Source organism: Phyllobates terribilis, unplaced genomic scaffold (genome assembly GCF_046119375.1).
Source record: "Phyllobates terribilis strain yellow unplaced genomic scaffold, ASM4611937v1 Scaffold_5__5_contigs__length_657084704, whole genome shotgun sequence".
In the NCBI taxonomy this organism is placed as follows: domain Eukaryota; kingdom Metazoa; phylum Chordata; class Amphibia; order Anura; family Dendrobatidae; genus Phyllobates; species Phyllobates terribilis.
The window spans coordinates 1,438,268-1,453,249 of record NW_027362765.1 but is presented as its reverse complement, the minus strand read 5'-3'; the positions used below and the strand labels follow the sequence as shown (position 1 = coordinate 1,453,249).

The window sequence follows — 14,982 nt, the reverse complement described above, 5'->3', positions numbered from 1 at the left end:
GGCTCTGCTCCGTACACCTCGTACACACACGGCTCTGCTCCTTACACCTCGTACACACGCGGCTCTGCTACATCCACACTGTAAACCCCTCCTGACCCCACACATAAACTTCAGCTCATCCAGCACCATGACAACCAGCACAGCAGAGTCCTGCATCCACTGAGGCCCCTGATCATGTGACCCCTGACTCCTCCCCTCCTGTGACCTCATCACAGCTCCTGTGCGCACAGAGCAGCCATATATGTGGTGGCGGCTCTGCAGGTGGAGGTATGTGGAGACCACCATTACTGGGCGCATTAACCCCTTCAGCACGGAGACTCTTTTGGGGTCTCTGTGTGGTGTGAACACTTGCAGAGGTGTAGCTAGGTGTTCAGCTCCGGGGGGCGCAGTATCTGAGTGGTCCCTTACTGGTAACCTATGATCATACTATGCTGGTGCAGCCTATTACTGGAGATGACCGCGCTGTAACTGAAAGAAAAATCTCCACAAAGTCCCACACTATTCCCGCCATACAGTGACATCTAGTGGTAGATCCCGGTCCTGCAGGACATATAGACTATACAGCACAGTTACAGATAATCACAGCTGATGTTCTTTCTGATGGAGTCGTTCACTTTTCCATCTTTCTCAGAAAGACATTGTGACTTCTCCAGCCAGGACTCGTCTGCGGAGATTACAGCACAGACACATCTGACTCCTCACCACCGTCCCCATCTATTCCCAACCTGAACAATCCCCTCATCCTACTCGCCTCTCCCCCGCTCCCCTGCAGGGCATCGTCGTCTTCTGAAGACTGTAGCTGACTTCAGTGTCCAAGCAACGGGGGTGAACGACATCACTGCGATGCGCCCAGTCACATGCACGCCACCGTCACTGCTGGCCCTTGATTGGCCGGCAGCGTGTATTGTGGCACATGGACCCGGCAAGTTTGTGCTCTGTAATACCCTCCGGTGTCATTGTATTGAAGACACTGTGTCTGTGAATTCGCACACTCAATATCTTCAATAAAGCGGCGCCGTAATGCGGCATGCACATGCGCTGACTCTGGAAACAAATAGTGCAGGCTTCGGACAGAAGGACACAATCACCATTATATATATGTTACCAGTCTTATATACACATGTATACAGCCGTTTCCTTTATTCATATGCACACACCAGTGCTACAAGCGTTTCTCACTAAATTAGAATATCATCAAAAAGTTAGTTTATTTCAGTTCTTCAATACAAAAAGTGAAACTCCTATATTATATAGAGTCATTACACACAGAGTGATCTATTATATAGAGTCATTACACACAGAGGGATCTATTATATAGAGTCATTACACACAGCGATCTATTATATAGAGTCATTACACACAGAGGGATCTATTATATAGAGTCATTACACACAGAGGGATCTATTATATAGAGTCATTACACACAGAGGGATCTATTATATAGAGTCTTTACACACAGGGATCTATTATATAGAGTAATTAACACAGAGGGATCTATTATATAGAGTCATTACACACAGAGGGATCTATTATATAGAGTCATTACACACAGAGGGATCTATTATATAGAGTCATTACACACAGAGTGATCTATTATATAGAGTCATTACACACAGAGGGATCTATTATATAGAGTCATTACACACTGAGGGATCTATTATATAGAGTCATTACACACAGAGGGATCTATTATATAAAGTCATTACACACAGGGATCTATTATATAGAGTCATTACACACAGAGGGATCTATTATATAGAGTCATTACACACAGAGGGATCTATTATAGAGCCTCATTACACACAGAGGGATCTATTATATAGAGTCATTACACACAGAGGGATTTATTATATAGAGTCATTACACACAGAGGGATCTATTATATAGAGTCATTACACACAGAGGGATCTATTATATAGAGTCATTACACACAGAGATCTATTATATAGAGTCATTACACACCGAGGGGTCTATTATATAGAGTCATTACACACAGAGGGATCTATTATATAGAGTCATTACACACAGAGGGATCTATTATATACAGTCATTACACACAGAGGGATCTATTATATAGAGTCATTACACACAGAGGGATCTATTATATACAGTCATTACACACAGAGGGATCTATTATATAGAGCCATTACACACAGAGTGATCTATTATATAGAGTCATTACACACAGAGGGATCTATTATATAGAGTCATTACACACAGAGAGATCTATTATATAGAGTCATTACACACCGAGGGGTCTATTATATAGAGTCATTACACACAGAGGGATCTATTATATAGAGTCATTACACACAGAGGGATCTATTATATAGAGGCATTCCAGACAGAGAGATCTATTATATAGAGTCATTACACACAGAGGGATCTATTATATAGAGTCATTACACACAGAGGGATCTATTATATAGAGTCATTACACACAGAGGGATCTATTATATAGAGTCATTACACACACAGGGATCTATTATATAAAGTCATTACACACGGATCTATTATATAGAGTCATTACACACAGAGGGATCTATTATATAGAGTCATTACACACAGAGGGATCTATTATAGAGCCTCATTACACACAGAGGGATCTATTATATAGAGTCTTTACACACAGGGATCTATTATATAGAGTAATTAACACAGAGGGATCTATTATATAGAGTCATTACACACAGAGGGATCTATTATATAGAGTCATTACACACAGAGGGATCTATAATATAGAGTAATTAACACAGAGGGATCTATTATATAGAGTCATTACACACAGGGATCTATTATATAGAGTCATTACACACAGGGATCTATTATATAGAGTCATTACACACAGTGGGATCTATTATATAGAGTCATTACACACAGAGTGATCTATTATATAGAGTCATTACACACAGAGGGATCTATTATATAGAGTCATTACACACTGAGGGATCTATTATATAGAGTCATTACACACAGAGGGATCTATTATATAAAGTCATTACACACAGGGATCTATTATATAGAGTCATTACACACAGGGATCTATTATAGAGCCTCATTACACACAGAGGGATCTATTATATAGAGTCATTACACACAGAGGGATTTATTATATAGAGTCATTACACACAGAGTGATCTATTATATAGAGTCATTACACACAGAGGGATCTATTATATAGAGTCATTACACACAGAGAGATCTATTATATAGAGTCATTACACACCGAGGGGTCTATTATATAGAGTCATTACACACAGAGGGATCTATTATATAGAGTCATTACACACAGAGGGATCTATTATATAGAGGCATTCCAGACAGAGAGATCTATTATATAGAGTCATTACACACAGAGGGATCTATTATATAGAGTCATTACACACAGAGGGATCTATTATATAGAGTCATTACACACAGAGGGATCTATTATATAGAGTCATTACACACAGAGGGATCTATTATATAGAGTCATTACACACACAGGGATCTATTATATAAAGTCATTACACACAGGGATCTATTATATAGAGTCATTACACACAGAGGGATCTATTATATAGAGTCATTACACACAGAGGGATCTATTATAGAGCCTCATTACACACAGAGGGATCTATTATATAGAGTCTTTACACACAGGGATCTATTATATAGAGTAATTAACACAGAGGGATCTATTATATAGAGTCATTACACACAGAGGGATCTATTATATAGAGTCATTACACACAGAGGGATCTATAATATAGAGTAATTAACACAGAGGGATCTATTATAGAGTCATTACACACAGGGATCTATTATATAGAGTCATTACACACAGAGGGATCTATTATATAGAGTCATTACACACAGAGGGATCTATTATATAGAGTCATTACACACAGAGTGATCTATTATATAGAGTCATTACACACAGAGGGATCTATTATATAGAGTCATTACACACTGAGGGATCTATTATATAGAGTCATTACACACAGAGGGATCTATTATATAAAGTCATTACACACAGGGATCTATTATATAGAGTCATTACACACAGGGATCTATTATAGAGCCTCATTACACACAGAGGGATCTATTATATAGAGTCATTACACACAGAGGGATTTATTATATAGAGTCATTACACACAGAGTGATCTATTATATAGAGTCATTACACACAGAGGGATCTATTATGTAGAGTCATTACACACAGAGAGATCTATTATATAGAGTCATTACACACCGAGGGGTCTATTATATAGAGTCATTACACACAGAGGGATCTATTATATAGAGTCATTACACACAGAGGGATCTATTATATAGAGGCATTCCAGACAGAGAGATCTATTATATAGAGTCATTACACACAGAGGGATCTATTATATAGAGTCATTACACACAGAGGGATCTATTATATAGAGTCATTACACACAGAGGGATCAATTATATAGAGTCATTACACACAGAGGGATCTATTATATAGAGTCATTACACACAGAGGGATCTATTATATAAAGTCATTACACACAGGGATCTATTATATAGAGTCATTACACACAGAGGGATCTATTATATAGAGTCATTACACACAGAGGGATCTATTATAGAGCCTCATTACACACAGAGGGATCTATTATATAGAGTCATTACACACAGAGTGATTTATTATATAGAGTCATTACACACAGAGTGATCTATTATATAGAGTCATTACACACAGAGGGATCTATTATATAGAGTCATTACACACAGAGAGATCTATTATATAGAGTCATTACACACCGAGGGGTCTATTATATAGAGTCATTACACACAGAGGGATCTAATATATAGAGTCATTACACACAGAGGGATCTATTATATAGAGTCATTACAGACAGAGAGATCTATTATATAGAGTCATTACACACAGAGGGATATATTATATAGAGTCATTACACACAGAGGGATCTATTATATAGAGTCATTACACACAGAGGGATCTATTATATAGAGTCATTACACACAGAGGGATCTATTATATAGAGTCATTACACACAGAGGGATCTATTATATAGAGTCATTACACACAGAGGGATCTATTATATAAAAGTCATTACAGACAGAGAGATCTATTATATAGAGTCATTACACACAGAGGGATCTATTAGATAGAGTCATTACACACAGAGGGATCTATTATATAGAGTCATTACACACAGAGGGATCTATTAGATAGAGTCATTACACACAGAGGGATCTATTAGATAGAGTCATTACACACAGAGGGATCTATTATATAAAGTCATTACACACAGGGATCTATTATATAGAGTCATTACACACAGAGGGATCTATTATATAGAGTCATTACACATAGAGGGATCTATTATAGAGCCTCATTACACACAGAGGGATCTATTATATAGAGTCATTACACACAGAGGGATTTATTATATAGTCATTACACACAGAGTGATCTATTATATAGAGTCATTACACACAGAGGGATCTATTATATAGAGTCATTACACACAGAGAGATCTATTATATAGAGTCATTACACACCGAGGGGTCTATTATATAGAGTCATTACACACAGAGGGATCTATTATATAGAGTCATTACACACAGAGGGATCTATTATATAGAGTCATTACAGACAGAGAGATCTATTATATAGTCATTACACACAGAGGGATCTATTATATAGAGTCATTACACACAGAGGGATCTATTATATAGAGTCATTACACACAGAGGGATCTATTATATAGAGTCATTACACACAGAGGGATCTATTATGTAGAGTCATTACACACAGAGGGATCTATTATATAGAGTCATTACAGACAGAGAGATCTATTATACACTGTCTATTTGCATGGTAAATTACATAGCCAAACTAAATTGGGAGGCACTAATTTACTGCATATATATTTCCAAGTGACTTTATATTTGCATAATTTCTTAAAGGGGTCTAGTGATAAAATGTCTTTATTGTAAATTTTTATTTCCATCCACCAAAGAACTGGCTACAAACTCCCAATTTACTTTGGCTATGTAATTTACCATGCAAATAGACAGCGTGTCTGAAACTGTTAACACATCAGGATGACAATCTGAGTGTCAGATATTAAAAGTAAAACACCCCTGTAGTTTGTGTGCGAAATAGCCATAGTAATAATAATAAAAAAAAATATCTTATTCCTATCAGGATTTGAAATCTAACACTGCAGCTTTAGAGACTGGTGCCTTACTATTGCGCTATCCAGTCAAGTGATACTAACTGATACCTTTTCTTGTCTTATGAGATCAACCATGAAAATACTCAGGATGACTAAAAGTCATTATGATTCTGAAGTTTGAAGTAAGTCACACATCAGACACATCAGACTCACACATCAAAATTAAATATCATTTGAATTTGGCTTGCTTTCAGTCTGTCCCAATGAGTTTTAGACAAGTGTGCACTGAAAATAATGTAACCAAATAGAACTCCTATATTTTTACAGCTGAGTTTATAGTTCAGTGGTTAGTGCACTGGCTTTGGGACACAGAATTTTGGGGTCAAGTCCCAACAGCGAACAGTTAATTTTTTTTTATTATTATTATTACAGTTGTCAAAGTCACTTGTCAGAATCACTCGTCAAAATCACTTGTCAGAATCACTCGTCAAAATCACTTGTCAGAATCACTCATCAAAATCACTTGTCAGAATCACTCGTCAAAATCACTTGTCAGAATCACTCATCAAAATCACTTGTCAGAATCACTCGTCAAAATCACTTGTCAGAATCATTTGTCAAAATCACTTGTCAGAATCACTCGTCAAAATCACTTGTCAGAATCACTCATCAAAATCACTTGTCAGAATCACTCATCAAAATCACTTGTCAGAATCACTCATCAAAATCACTTGTCAGAATCACTCGTCAAAATCACTTGTCAGAATCATTTGTCAAAATCACTTGTCAGAATCACTCGTCAAAATCACTTGTCAGAATCACTCATCAAAATCACTTGTCAGAATCACTCATCAAAATCACTTGTCAGAATCACTCGTCAAAATCACTTGTCAGAATCATTTGTCAAAATCACTTGTCAGAATCACTCGTCAAAATCACTTGTCAGAATCACTCGTCAAAATCACTCGTCAAAATCACTTGTCAGAATCACTTATCAAAATCACTTGTCAGAATCACTCGTCAAAATCACTTGTCAGAATCATTTGTCAAAATCACTTGTCAGAATCACTCGTCAAAATCACTTGTCAGAATCACTCATCAAAATCACTTGTCAGAATCACTCATCAAAATCACTTGTCAGAATCACTCGTCAAAATCACTTGTCAGAATCATTTGTCAAAATCACTTGTCAGAATCACTCGTCAAAATCACTTGTCAGAATCACTCGTCAAAATCACTCGTCAAAATCACTTGTCAGAATCACTCATCAAAATCACTTGTCAGAATCACTCGTCAAAATCACTTGTCAGAATCATTTGTCAAAATCACTTGTCAGAATCACTCGTCAAAATCACTTGTCAGAATCACTCGTCAAAATCACTTGTCAGAATCACTCGTTAAAATCACTTGTCAGAATCACTCATCAAAATCACTTGTCAGAATCAGTCATCAAAATCACTTGTCATGTTGGAACGTTCAAGTACGTCCCATGCGCAGCTTCCAGGCTGATGAGTGCAAATTTGCCTCCAGTATTTGCTGATAACGTGCTGCATTCATCTTTCCTTCAACTTTTACCAAGTTTCCTGTGCCTTTGTAGCTCGCACAATCCCAAAACATAAGCGATCCACCTCCGTGCTTTACAGTAGGAATGGTGTTCCTTTCATCATAGGCCTTGTTGACCTCTATCTAAATGTAATGTTTATGGTTGTGGCCAAAAAGTTCAATTTTGGTCTCATCACTCCAAATTACCTTGTTCCAGAAGTTTTGAGGCTTGTCTCTGTGCTGTTTGGCGTATTGTAGGCGAGATGCTTTGTGGCATTTGCGCAGTAATGGCTTTCTTCTGGCGACCATGCACCCATTTTTCTTTAATTGCCTCCTTATTGTGCATCTTGAAACAGCCACCCCGCTAGTTTTCATAGAGTCATGAATTACAGCTGATGTTATTTGTGGGTTTTTCTTTGAATCCCAAACAATTTTCCTGGCAGTTGTGGCTGAAATTTTTGTTGGTCTACCTGACCATGGTTTGGTTTTTACAGAGCCCCTTATTTTCCATTTGTTATTCATAGTTTGAATGCTGCTGACTGGCATTATCAATTCCTTGGCTATTTATTTTTGTATCCCTTTCTTGTGTTATATAGTTCAACTACCTTTTCTCGTAGATCCGTTGACAATTCTTTTCACTCACAATCCAGAAACGTCAGTGGCTGGATGAAAGATGCAAGAGTCTGTCTGGATCCCAGAAACTCACTCAGCTTTTATGCACAGACACTGATTACAAGCACACAGGTTACAGGTGAGGATGTTACCTTTAGTTGCCATTCAAACCCATTTGTGTCAAATTCTGTGCATGTTATCAGGCCAAAATCACCAGGGTATGTGAACTTTTGATCAGGGTTATTTGGATGTTTTGGGTTGTCATAAAGATTTAAATGAGACGCGAATTAGCGTTATGGAAGATGAGTCTATGAGAAACATATTCAGCTACAGACTCCAAGGAAGAAACTGCTTGTGGTCTGTGGTCTAAAATATATAGGTTTTATTACTAGATGTAAAGAAGAAAACTAGATACTGTAAAATAATATATCTCCTCATATGTTTCCCTTATTATCTCCAGTAATTGTATTATCACACAGGATTTTTATAATGTTACATCGTCTCATCTTCTTCTCATTCAGGTCTCTACAATATCGGACCCTCTCAGTGAATATCTTCTATATAAGAGAATTTTCCTGATTTACCCATCAAGGATGGTTATGGACAGAGACAAGATGGCGGAGAGGATATTACACCTCACTCTAGAGATCCTCTTCCGGCTTACTGGAGAGGTGAGAGATTCTGATGACGTCACATTACATCATTCTTATCTATGGGAATAACAGATGGACAGAACTGGAGAGGTGAGGACTCTGGTAATGTCTGGAGTGAGATTTATTAATGTGTCTCTCCATTACCAGGATTATACAGTAGTGAAGAAGACCTCTAGTGAGCGCTGTCAGGCACCTGTGTCTGAGGGATGGGGAAGACCCCTGAGCCCAATCACTGGGCCTCCACCTCACCCCCTGATACATGATGACATCAATGACCAGAAGATCCTAGAACTCACCTACAAGATGATTGAGCTGCTGACTGGAGAGGTGACACTGCTGGGAATGCTGGGACATTATACAGTAGTGCTATGGAGGGATCGGGGGGATGACGGTATCATTATATGTGTCAGGTTCCTATAAGGTGTCAGGATGTCGCCGTCTATTTCTCCATGGAGGAGTGGGAGTATTTAGAAGGACACAAAGATCTGTACAAGGACGTCATGATGGAGGTTCCCCAGCCCCTCACATCACCAGGTAATAGACAGGACTAAATACACACGGACTATAATTATCTGTATGTAAAGAATGAATTCAGTCCTTGTATGTGTTTCCTCCAGATCGATCCAGTAAGAGGACAACACCAGAGAGATGTCCCCGTCCTTTTCTTCCACATGACTGTAAACAAGAAGATCCCAATGTTTCTCAGGATCATCAGGTAGATGGAGAGAAGGTGTCATGAGATCTCCCCTATGATGTGTAGACTGCTGTGAAGGTCTTGTGCTCAGTCTTGTTTTATCCACCAGTATTATATGTTTTATACTTGTGTAATGAGTACGTTGGAGATGGCAGGATTAGAGCTGATCATAGATGGGACTTCTCCATCTGTTTGTGACTTTTACAATATTTGTTTCAGGGTGAAGATCTGACCCATATTAATACTACAGAGACATATGTAAGGGGTGATGAGCGGTGTAAAGAGGGGATTCCTACATATGACCACCCAGGTGAGTAGTAACCACTAAATGTAGAAAAGTCACAGATTCTTCTCAGTCACCGGCTGTGGCTGCTTTATAGGTCGTGTGATCACCATTTTTCCATTAAAGTACAACATTCTCTTCCACCGAAAACTGTTCAAATGACTTTGTGAATTATGAAAGCCCTTTTCTATAGAACTTACAACCTGGAGGATCCACCTCCCCCCTGGGATTAGGAGATGCTGACCTTTAACTGCCCAGATCTGTAAATCCATTCACTGCTCTGACAAATTATTATATATCTCCAAAACTTATATTTCCAAATTTCACAGACTAATCCAATTGGAGTAAATGGTAAAAATTAACTTTTATTTTTTCACGATTAAAACTAGAAATATAGTAGCAAAATGTAAAAATTATTGACTCAATGGTCCCAGAACTGAAAGTCAGCTAGGATATTAGTAGTAAAGAGTTTGTCACTCAAGATTATTGCAATATATATCAATTATGTTTGTTTAATCAGGATAATAGATCTTCCTACCGTTTCTATCTAACAGAACAATTTATTCAGGAGAACTGTGAATAAATTCACTGTGGTAAGCTTTAAAATTCATGAAGCCGACACATTGGCAGTTTCTCTTATCTTGTGCTTATAGCAGCAGTTATAGGATATTGAGAGATTCTCTTGCTTTATCCCTAATCTTTTCAGCAATCATATAGTACAATAGACAGTCTCCTAGATAATGCCAATCATTAGAGCCTGTTAGCTGAACTTCTCATATTATAGCATTAGCGATGAGGATGAAGCTATCGTGATGGACGTCCATAGCTGCTGCTACTGTGGGGAAAATAAGTATTTGATACACTGCTGATTTTGCAAGTTTATCGTAGGTACACTTCACCTGTGAGAGACAGAATCTTAAAAAAAATCCAGAAAATCACATTGTATGATTTTTAAATAATTAAACTGTATTTTATTGCATTAAATAAGTATTTGATCACCTACCAACCAGCAAGAATTCTGTTCTCTCACAGACCTGTTAGTTTTTCTTTAAGAAGCCCTCCTACTCTGCACTCATTACCTGTATTAATTGCACCTGTTTGAACTCGTTACCTGTATAAAAGACACCTGTCCACACACTCAATCAATCAATCACACTCCAATCTCTGCCCCATGGCCAAGACCAAAGAGATGTCTAAGGACACCTGTAGACCTGCACAAGGCTGGGATTGGCTACAGGACAATAGGCAAGCAGCTTGGTGAGTAGTGATGAGCGAATTTATTCGAAATCCAATCTTACAACCTAAGGTTATGTGCCCTCAATGCAGAAACGAAGCGGAAAATTTCCGCTTCATTTCTGCATCTCCTTGCCAGAAAAAACGCGTGCGGAATCTAACACTTGTTTTTGGCGCGTTTTTGACATGCGGAATTGCCATGCGTTTTTCTAATGCATTGAGTAGGCAATTCCGCATGCATAAACGCAAAAATAATGGAGATGCTGCGGATTTTCCCGCACATAAAATCCCCTGCGGAAAATTAAGCAGCATAGGCACAGAACATGCGGATTGTCATTGGGACCCATGGGGCACGTATTACCAAGTGTTTTTCAAGCGTTTCCACAGCAAAAACGCTTGAAAAACGCATTGTGGGCACGCAGCCTCAATTTGATACGAATATGGCACATTCGGATTCATGATCGGAAATGCAAGCAAAATTTCTTAAAATTGGAAAAAATCGGCAAAGTTCGGGGAATAAATGCGGGAACGTGATTGCGGGGCAACTACAGCGTTTTGAACAGTTTGGCTAGCATAGTGCTTGTTTATGATGAGCGGGGGGATGTGGCAGATGAGTGGGGTGATAGATCAGTGGTGCGCTTGTAATTTTTTTATTTATTTATTTTGTCCTGTAGCCGGTAACTTTAAGTCAGGAATGCGTGGCTAGCCAGTCAGAGCGCAGGAAGCATCCACAGTGTCCAGATACAAGGGCTTCTGCAATTCGCTGCTGAAATCACATTTCCTCTCGATATAAAAACCGGCCATGTTCCCTCAGCGCCATTTTATCCATGTTACTGAAGGACACAGACGCTGCTGAGTGTGCGCCCTTGTACTGAAAGATATTAGCTAGATACATGGGTTCTTGTTTGGAAGTCAGATAGTGTAACATAGTAACGTAGATTGGATAAAGACCTAGGTCCATCAAGTTCAACCTTTCTCCCCCAATTGTACTCCCCATACCAACACTACACTAACTTACTGGAACTAGGCCTCACAAATGGATTACCATTTTTATTATTACTGCACTATTACAATTACAAATAACCATAAATAATTTTTAATTAGTTTTATTTTTTGTATTACTGTTATTGTATTACTAAAATCCCTGTACCTAAATCTTTTGATCCAGAAGAAGGCAAAAAACCAAGGATACATTCAGCCAATTTGCATCATGGGGAAAAATTCCTTCTTGACCCCGAGAAAGGCGATCAGTACAGGAACCCTGGATCAAATGTACTACTATAGGTGTAACATTTTGTCTAATTTAACTCTAGGACACCATATTACCTGTAGCGAGGAAATCATCCAGCCCTTTTTTGAAAGCTGTTATAGTGTCGGCCATTACTACCTCCTGTAGTAGGGCATTCCACAGTCCGACTGCTCTGACTGTAAAGAACCCTTTACTGTTTAGGTGCCGGAATCGCCTTTCTTCCACCAGTAATGATTGCCCCCTGGTCCTTAGTCTTTGGAAGGAATAAGTCATGTGCTACACCTTTGTACTGACCACACATATATTTATACATGTCAGTGAGATCCGTCGTTTTTCTAAGCTAAACAAGCTCAACTTTTCCAACCTCTCATCATATGAGAAGCCTACATCCCTTGTAATAATCTAGTTGCCACCTTTGAACTGACTCTAACTTCTGAATATCCATTTTGAAATGTGGAGCCCAAAACTGGATTCCATATTCCAGATGTGGCCTCACCAGTGATTTATAAAGGGGTAACACGTTGGGATCGCAGGATTTTATTTCTCTTTTTATACACCCTAAAATGTTGTTTGCTTTTGCGGCAGCTGCTTGACATTGAGTACTTGTAACCAGAATACCCAAATCCTTCTCCTGTTCTGTAGTCCTGAGTATACTCCCATTTAATGTATATGTAGCCATAGGATTACTCCATCCTGTGTGCATTACACTACATTTATCTACATTAAACCTCATCTGCCAAGTGTTTGTCCATTCAGTCATCTTATCCAGATCATTCTGCAATATCGTAATGTCAAGATCAGATTTCAATATCCTACATAGTTTGATATCGTCAGCAAAAACTGACGTTTTACTCACAATCCCATCCCCCAGGTCATTAATAGAGGTTAAAGAGAATTGGTCCTAGCACAGATCCCTGCGGCCCCCCACTGCTGACTATGTCCCATTTAGAGAATGTGCCATTTATGACAACCCTTTGTTTCCTATCATTTAGCCAATTCCTTACCCATCTAAGTCATTTCTTCTGTAGCTTCAGTATAAGGCTGTTATGTGATACAGTATCGAATGCCTTTGCAAAGTCCAAAGTATTTCCTTAAACATGCCCCATTTACGTTTGGTATCTATCCCCAGTTACCATGACATGGTCCCAGTCTACACAATTAAGCTCTTCCCTTAATTTGTTGAAATCAGCTTTCCTAAAGTTTCAGGTTTTTGCATTTCCTTTTTGAAATGTTTTATTGAATATTACATTGAAACTTATCATATTATGGTCGCTGTTTCCCAAATGCTCCCGGACCTCTAGATCTGAAATTGTATCTGGTCTATATGACAGCACCAGATCCAGCAGATTACCTCCCCTGGTTGGTTCATCTACGAGCTGAGAGAGGTCATTGTCCTGAACTGTGGATAAGAATTTGTAGCTTTTAGCACAACTGGAAGATTCTGTGTCCCATTGAAAATCTGGATAGTTAAAATCCCCCATAATAAGGACCCTATTATTATTTGCTGCATTTTTAATTTGTTCCATCATTTTGTCCTCTACCAGTTCAGCTATATTAGGAGGCTTGTAACAAACTCCTCTTAGCAGCTTTCCATTATGACCATCCCCATGTATATTTACCCAAACTGACTACATTGTCGCAGCTTCTCCCAATGTTATCATTGAACACGTTTTAAGTTGGATCTTACGAAAATACGCATCCCTCCACCTTTTTTGTCTTTCCTATCCTTTCTAAATGTAATCCCTCCATGTTTGTCACCCAGTCATGGCTTCAGTCATGGCTTTTTCCAGCCAGGTTTCCGTAATACCTACCACATCATATTTCATGACCGACATAAGAGCCTCCAGTTCAGCCATTTTGTTTGCAAGACTTCTTGCATTTGCCAGCAGACATTTAATACAATTAGCACATTTGCTACTCCTACTCAGCTCCCTACATTCCTTGCATATCCTAGCCCCACCCTAGATGCTCTATTGCCCCTGCTGTCCCACTCTCTCTGTCTAGTCCAGGGGTCTCAAACACTGTTGCCCCTCCGGCTGCTTCTTGCGGCCCGCAGGCACATAGACCCCGTAACGATCATGGCTCTCTCCAGCAGCCGCCGACATCAGCGCAGTAGTGCAGTGTATTGCCGCGCAGAGACCGGCCCTCTGCACAGCAATACCAGTATCAGCCGCCGGCCTATCAGAGGCCAGCAGCTGACATCTGCGCATGGCAGTGACGTCATACGCTACTGCGCTGGGACGCAGATGTCAGCTGCTGGCGTCTGATAGGCCGGCGGCTGATACTGGTATTGCTGTGCAGAGGGCCGGTCTCTGCGCGGCAATACACTGCATTACAGCGCTGATGTCGGCGGCTGCTGGAGAGAGCCGCGATCATTACGGGGTCTGTGCCTGCGGGCCACAGGTGCAGAAAGGACGCCGAGGGAACGGAGGACAGGTGAGAATCTTTTTTTTTTTTTTCTCTGTCATGTGAAATACAGCACAGGGGACCTGTGCTCAGTATGGGGGGGGCACTGTGCGCAGTATGGGGGGACAGGGTCCCTGTGCGCAGTAT

At 39.4% G+C, this 14,982-nt stretch overlaps 2 protein-coding genes across 2 annotated transcripts in view; one reads left to right on the top strand and one right to left on the bottom strand.

Moving 5' to 3' along the window:
- LOC141271684 (uncharacterized) overlaps positions 1-14,982 on the bottom strand; it is a 241,179-nt gene that overhangs the window by 92,324 nt on the left and 133,873 nt on the right. The window lies entirely within an intron of this gene.
- Positions 1-14,982, top strand: part of LOC141273837 (uncharacterized) — a 98,676-nt gene that overhangs the window by 79,557 nt on the left and 4,137 nt on the right. The window contains exons 4-9 of the mRNA XM_073686253.1: positions 8,778-8,782; positions 8,839-8,988; positions 9,118-9,297; positions 9,381-9,504; positions 9,588-9,685; positions 9,884-9,974. Of these exons, the coding sequence (XP_073542354.1) occupies positions 8,778-8,782; positions 8,839-8,988; positions 9,118-9,297; positions 9,381-9,504; positions 9,588-9,685; positions 9,884-9,974 (648 nt within the window). The remainder of the gene's footprint in view (positions 1-8,777; positions 8,783-8,838; positions 8,989-9,117; positions 9,298-9,380; positions 9,505-9,587; positions 9,686-9,883; positions 9,975-14,982) is intronic.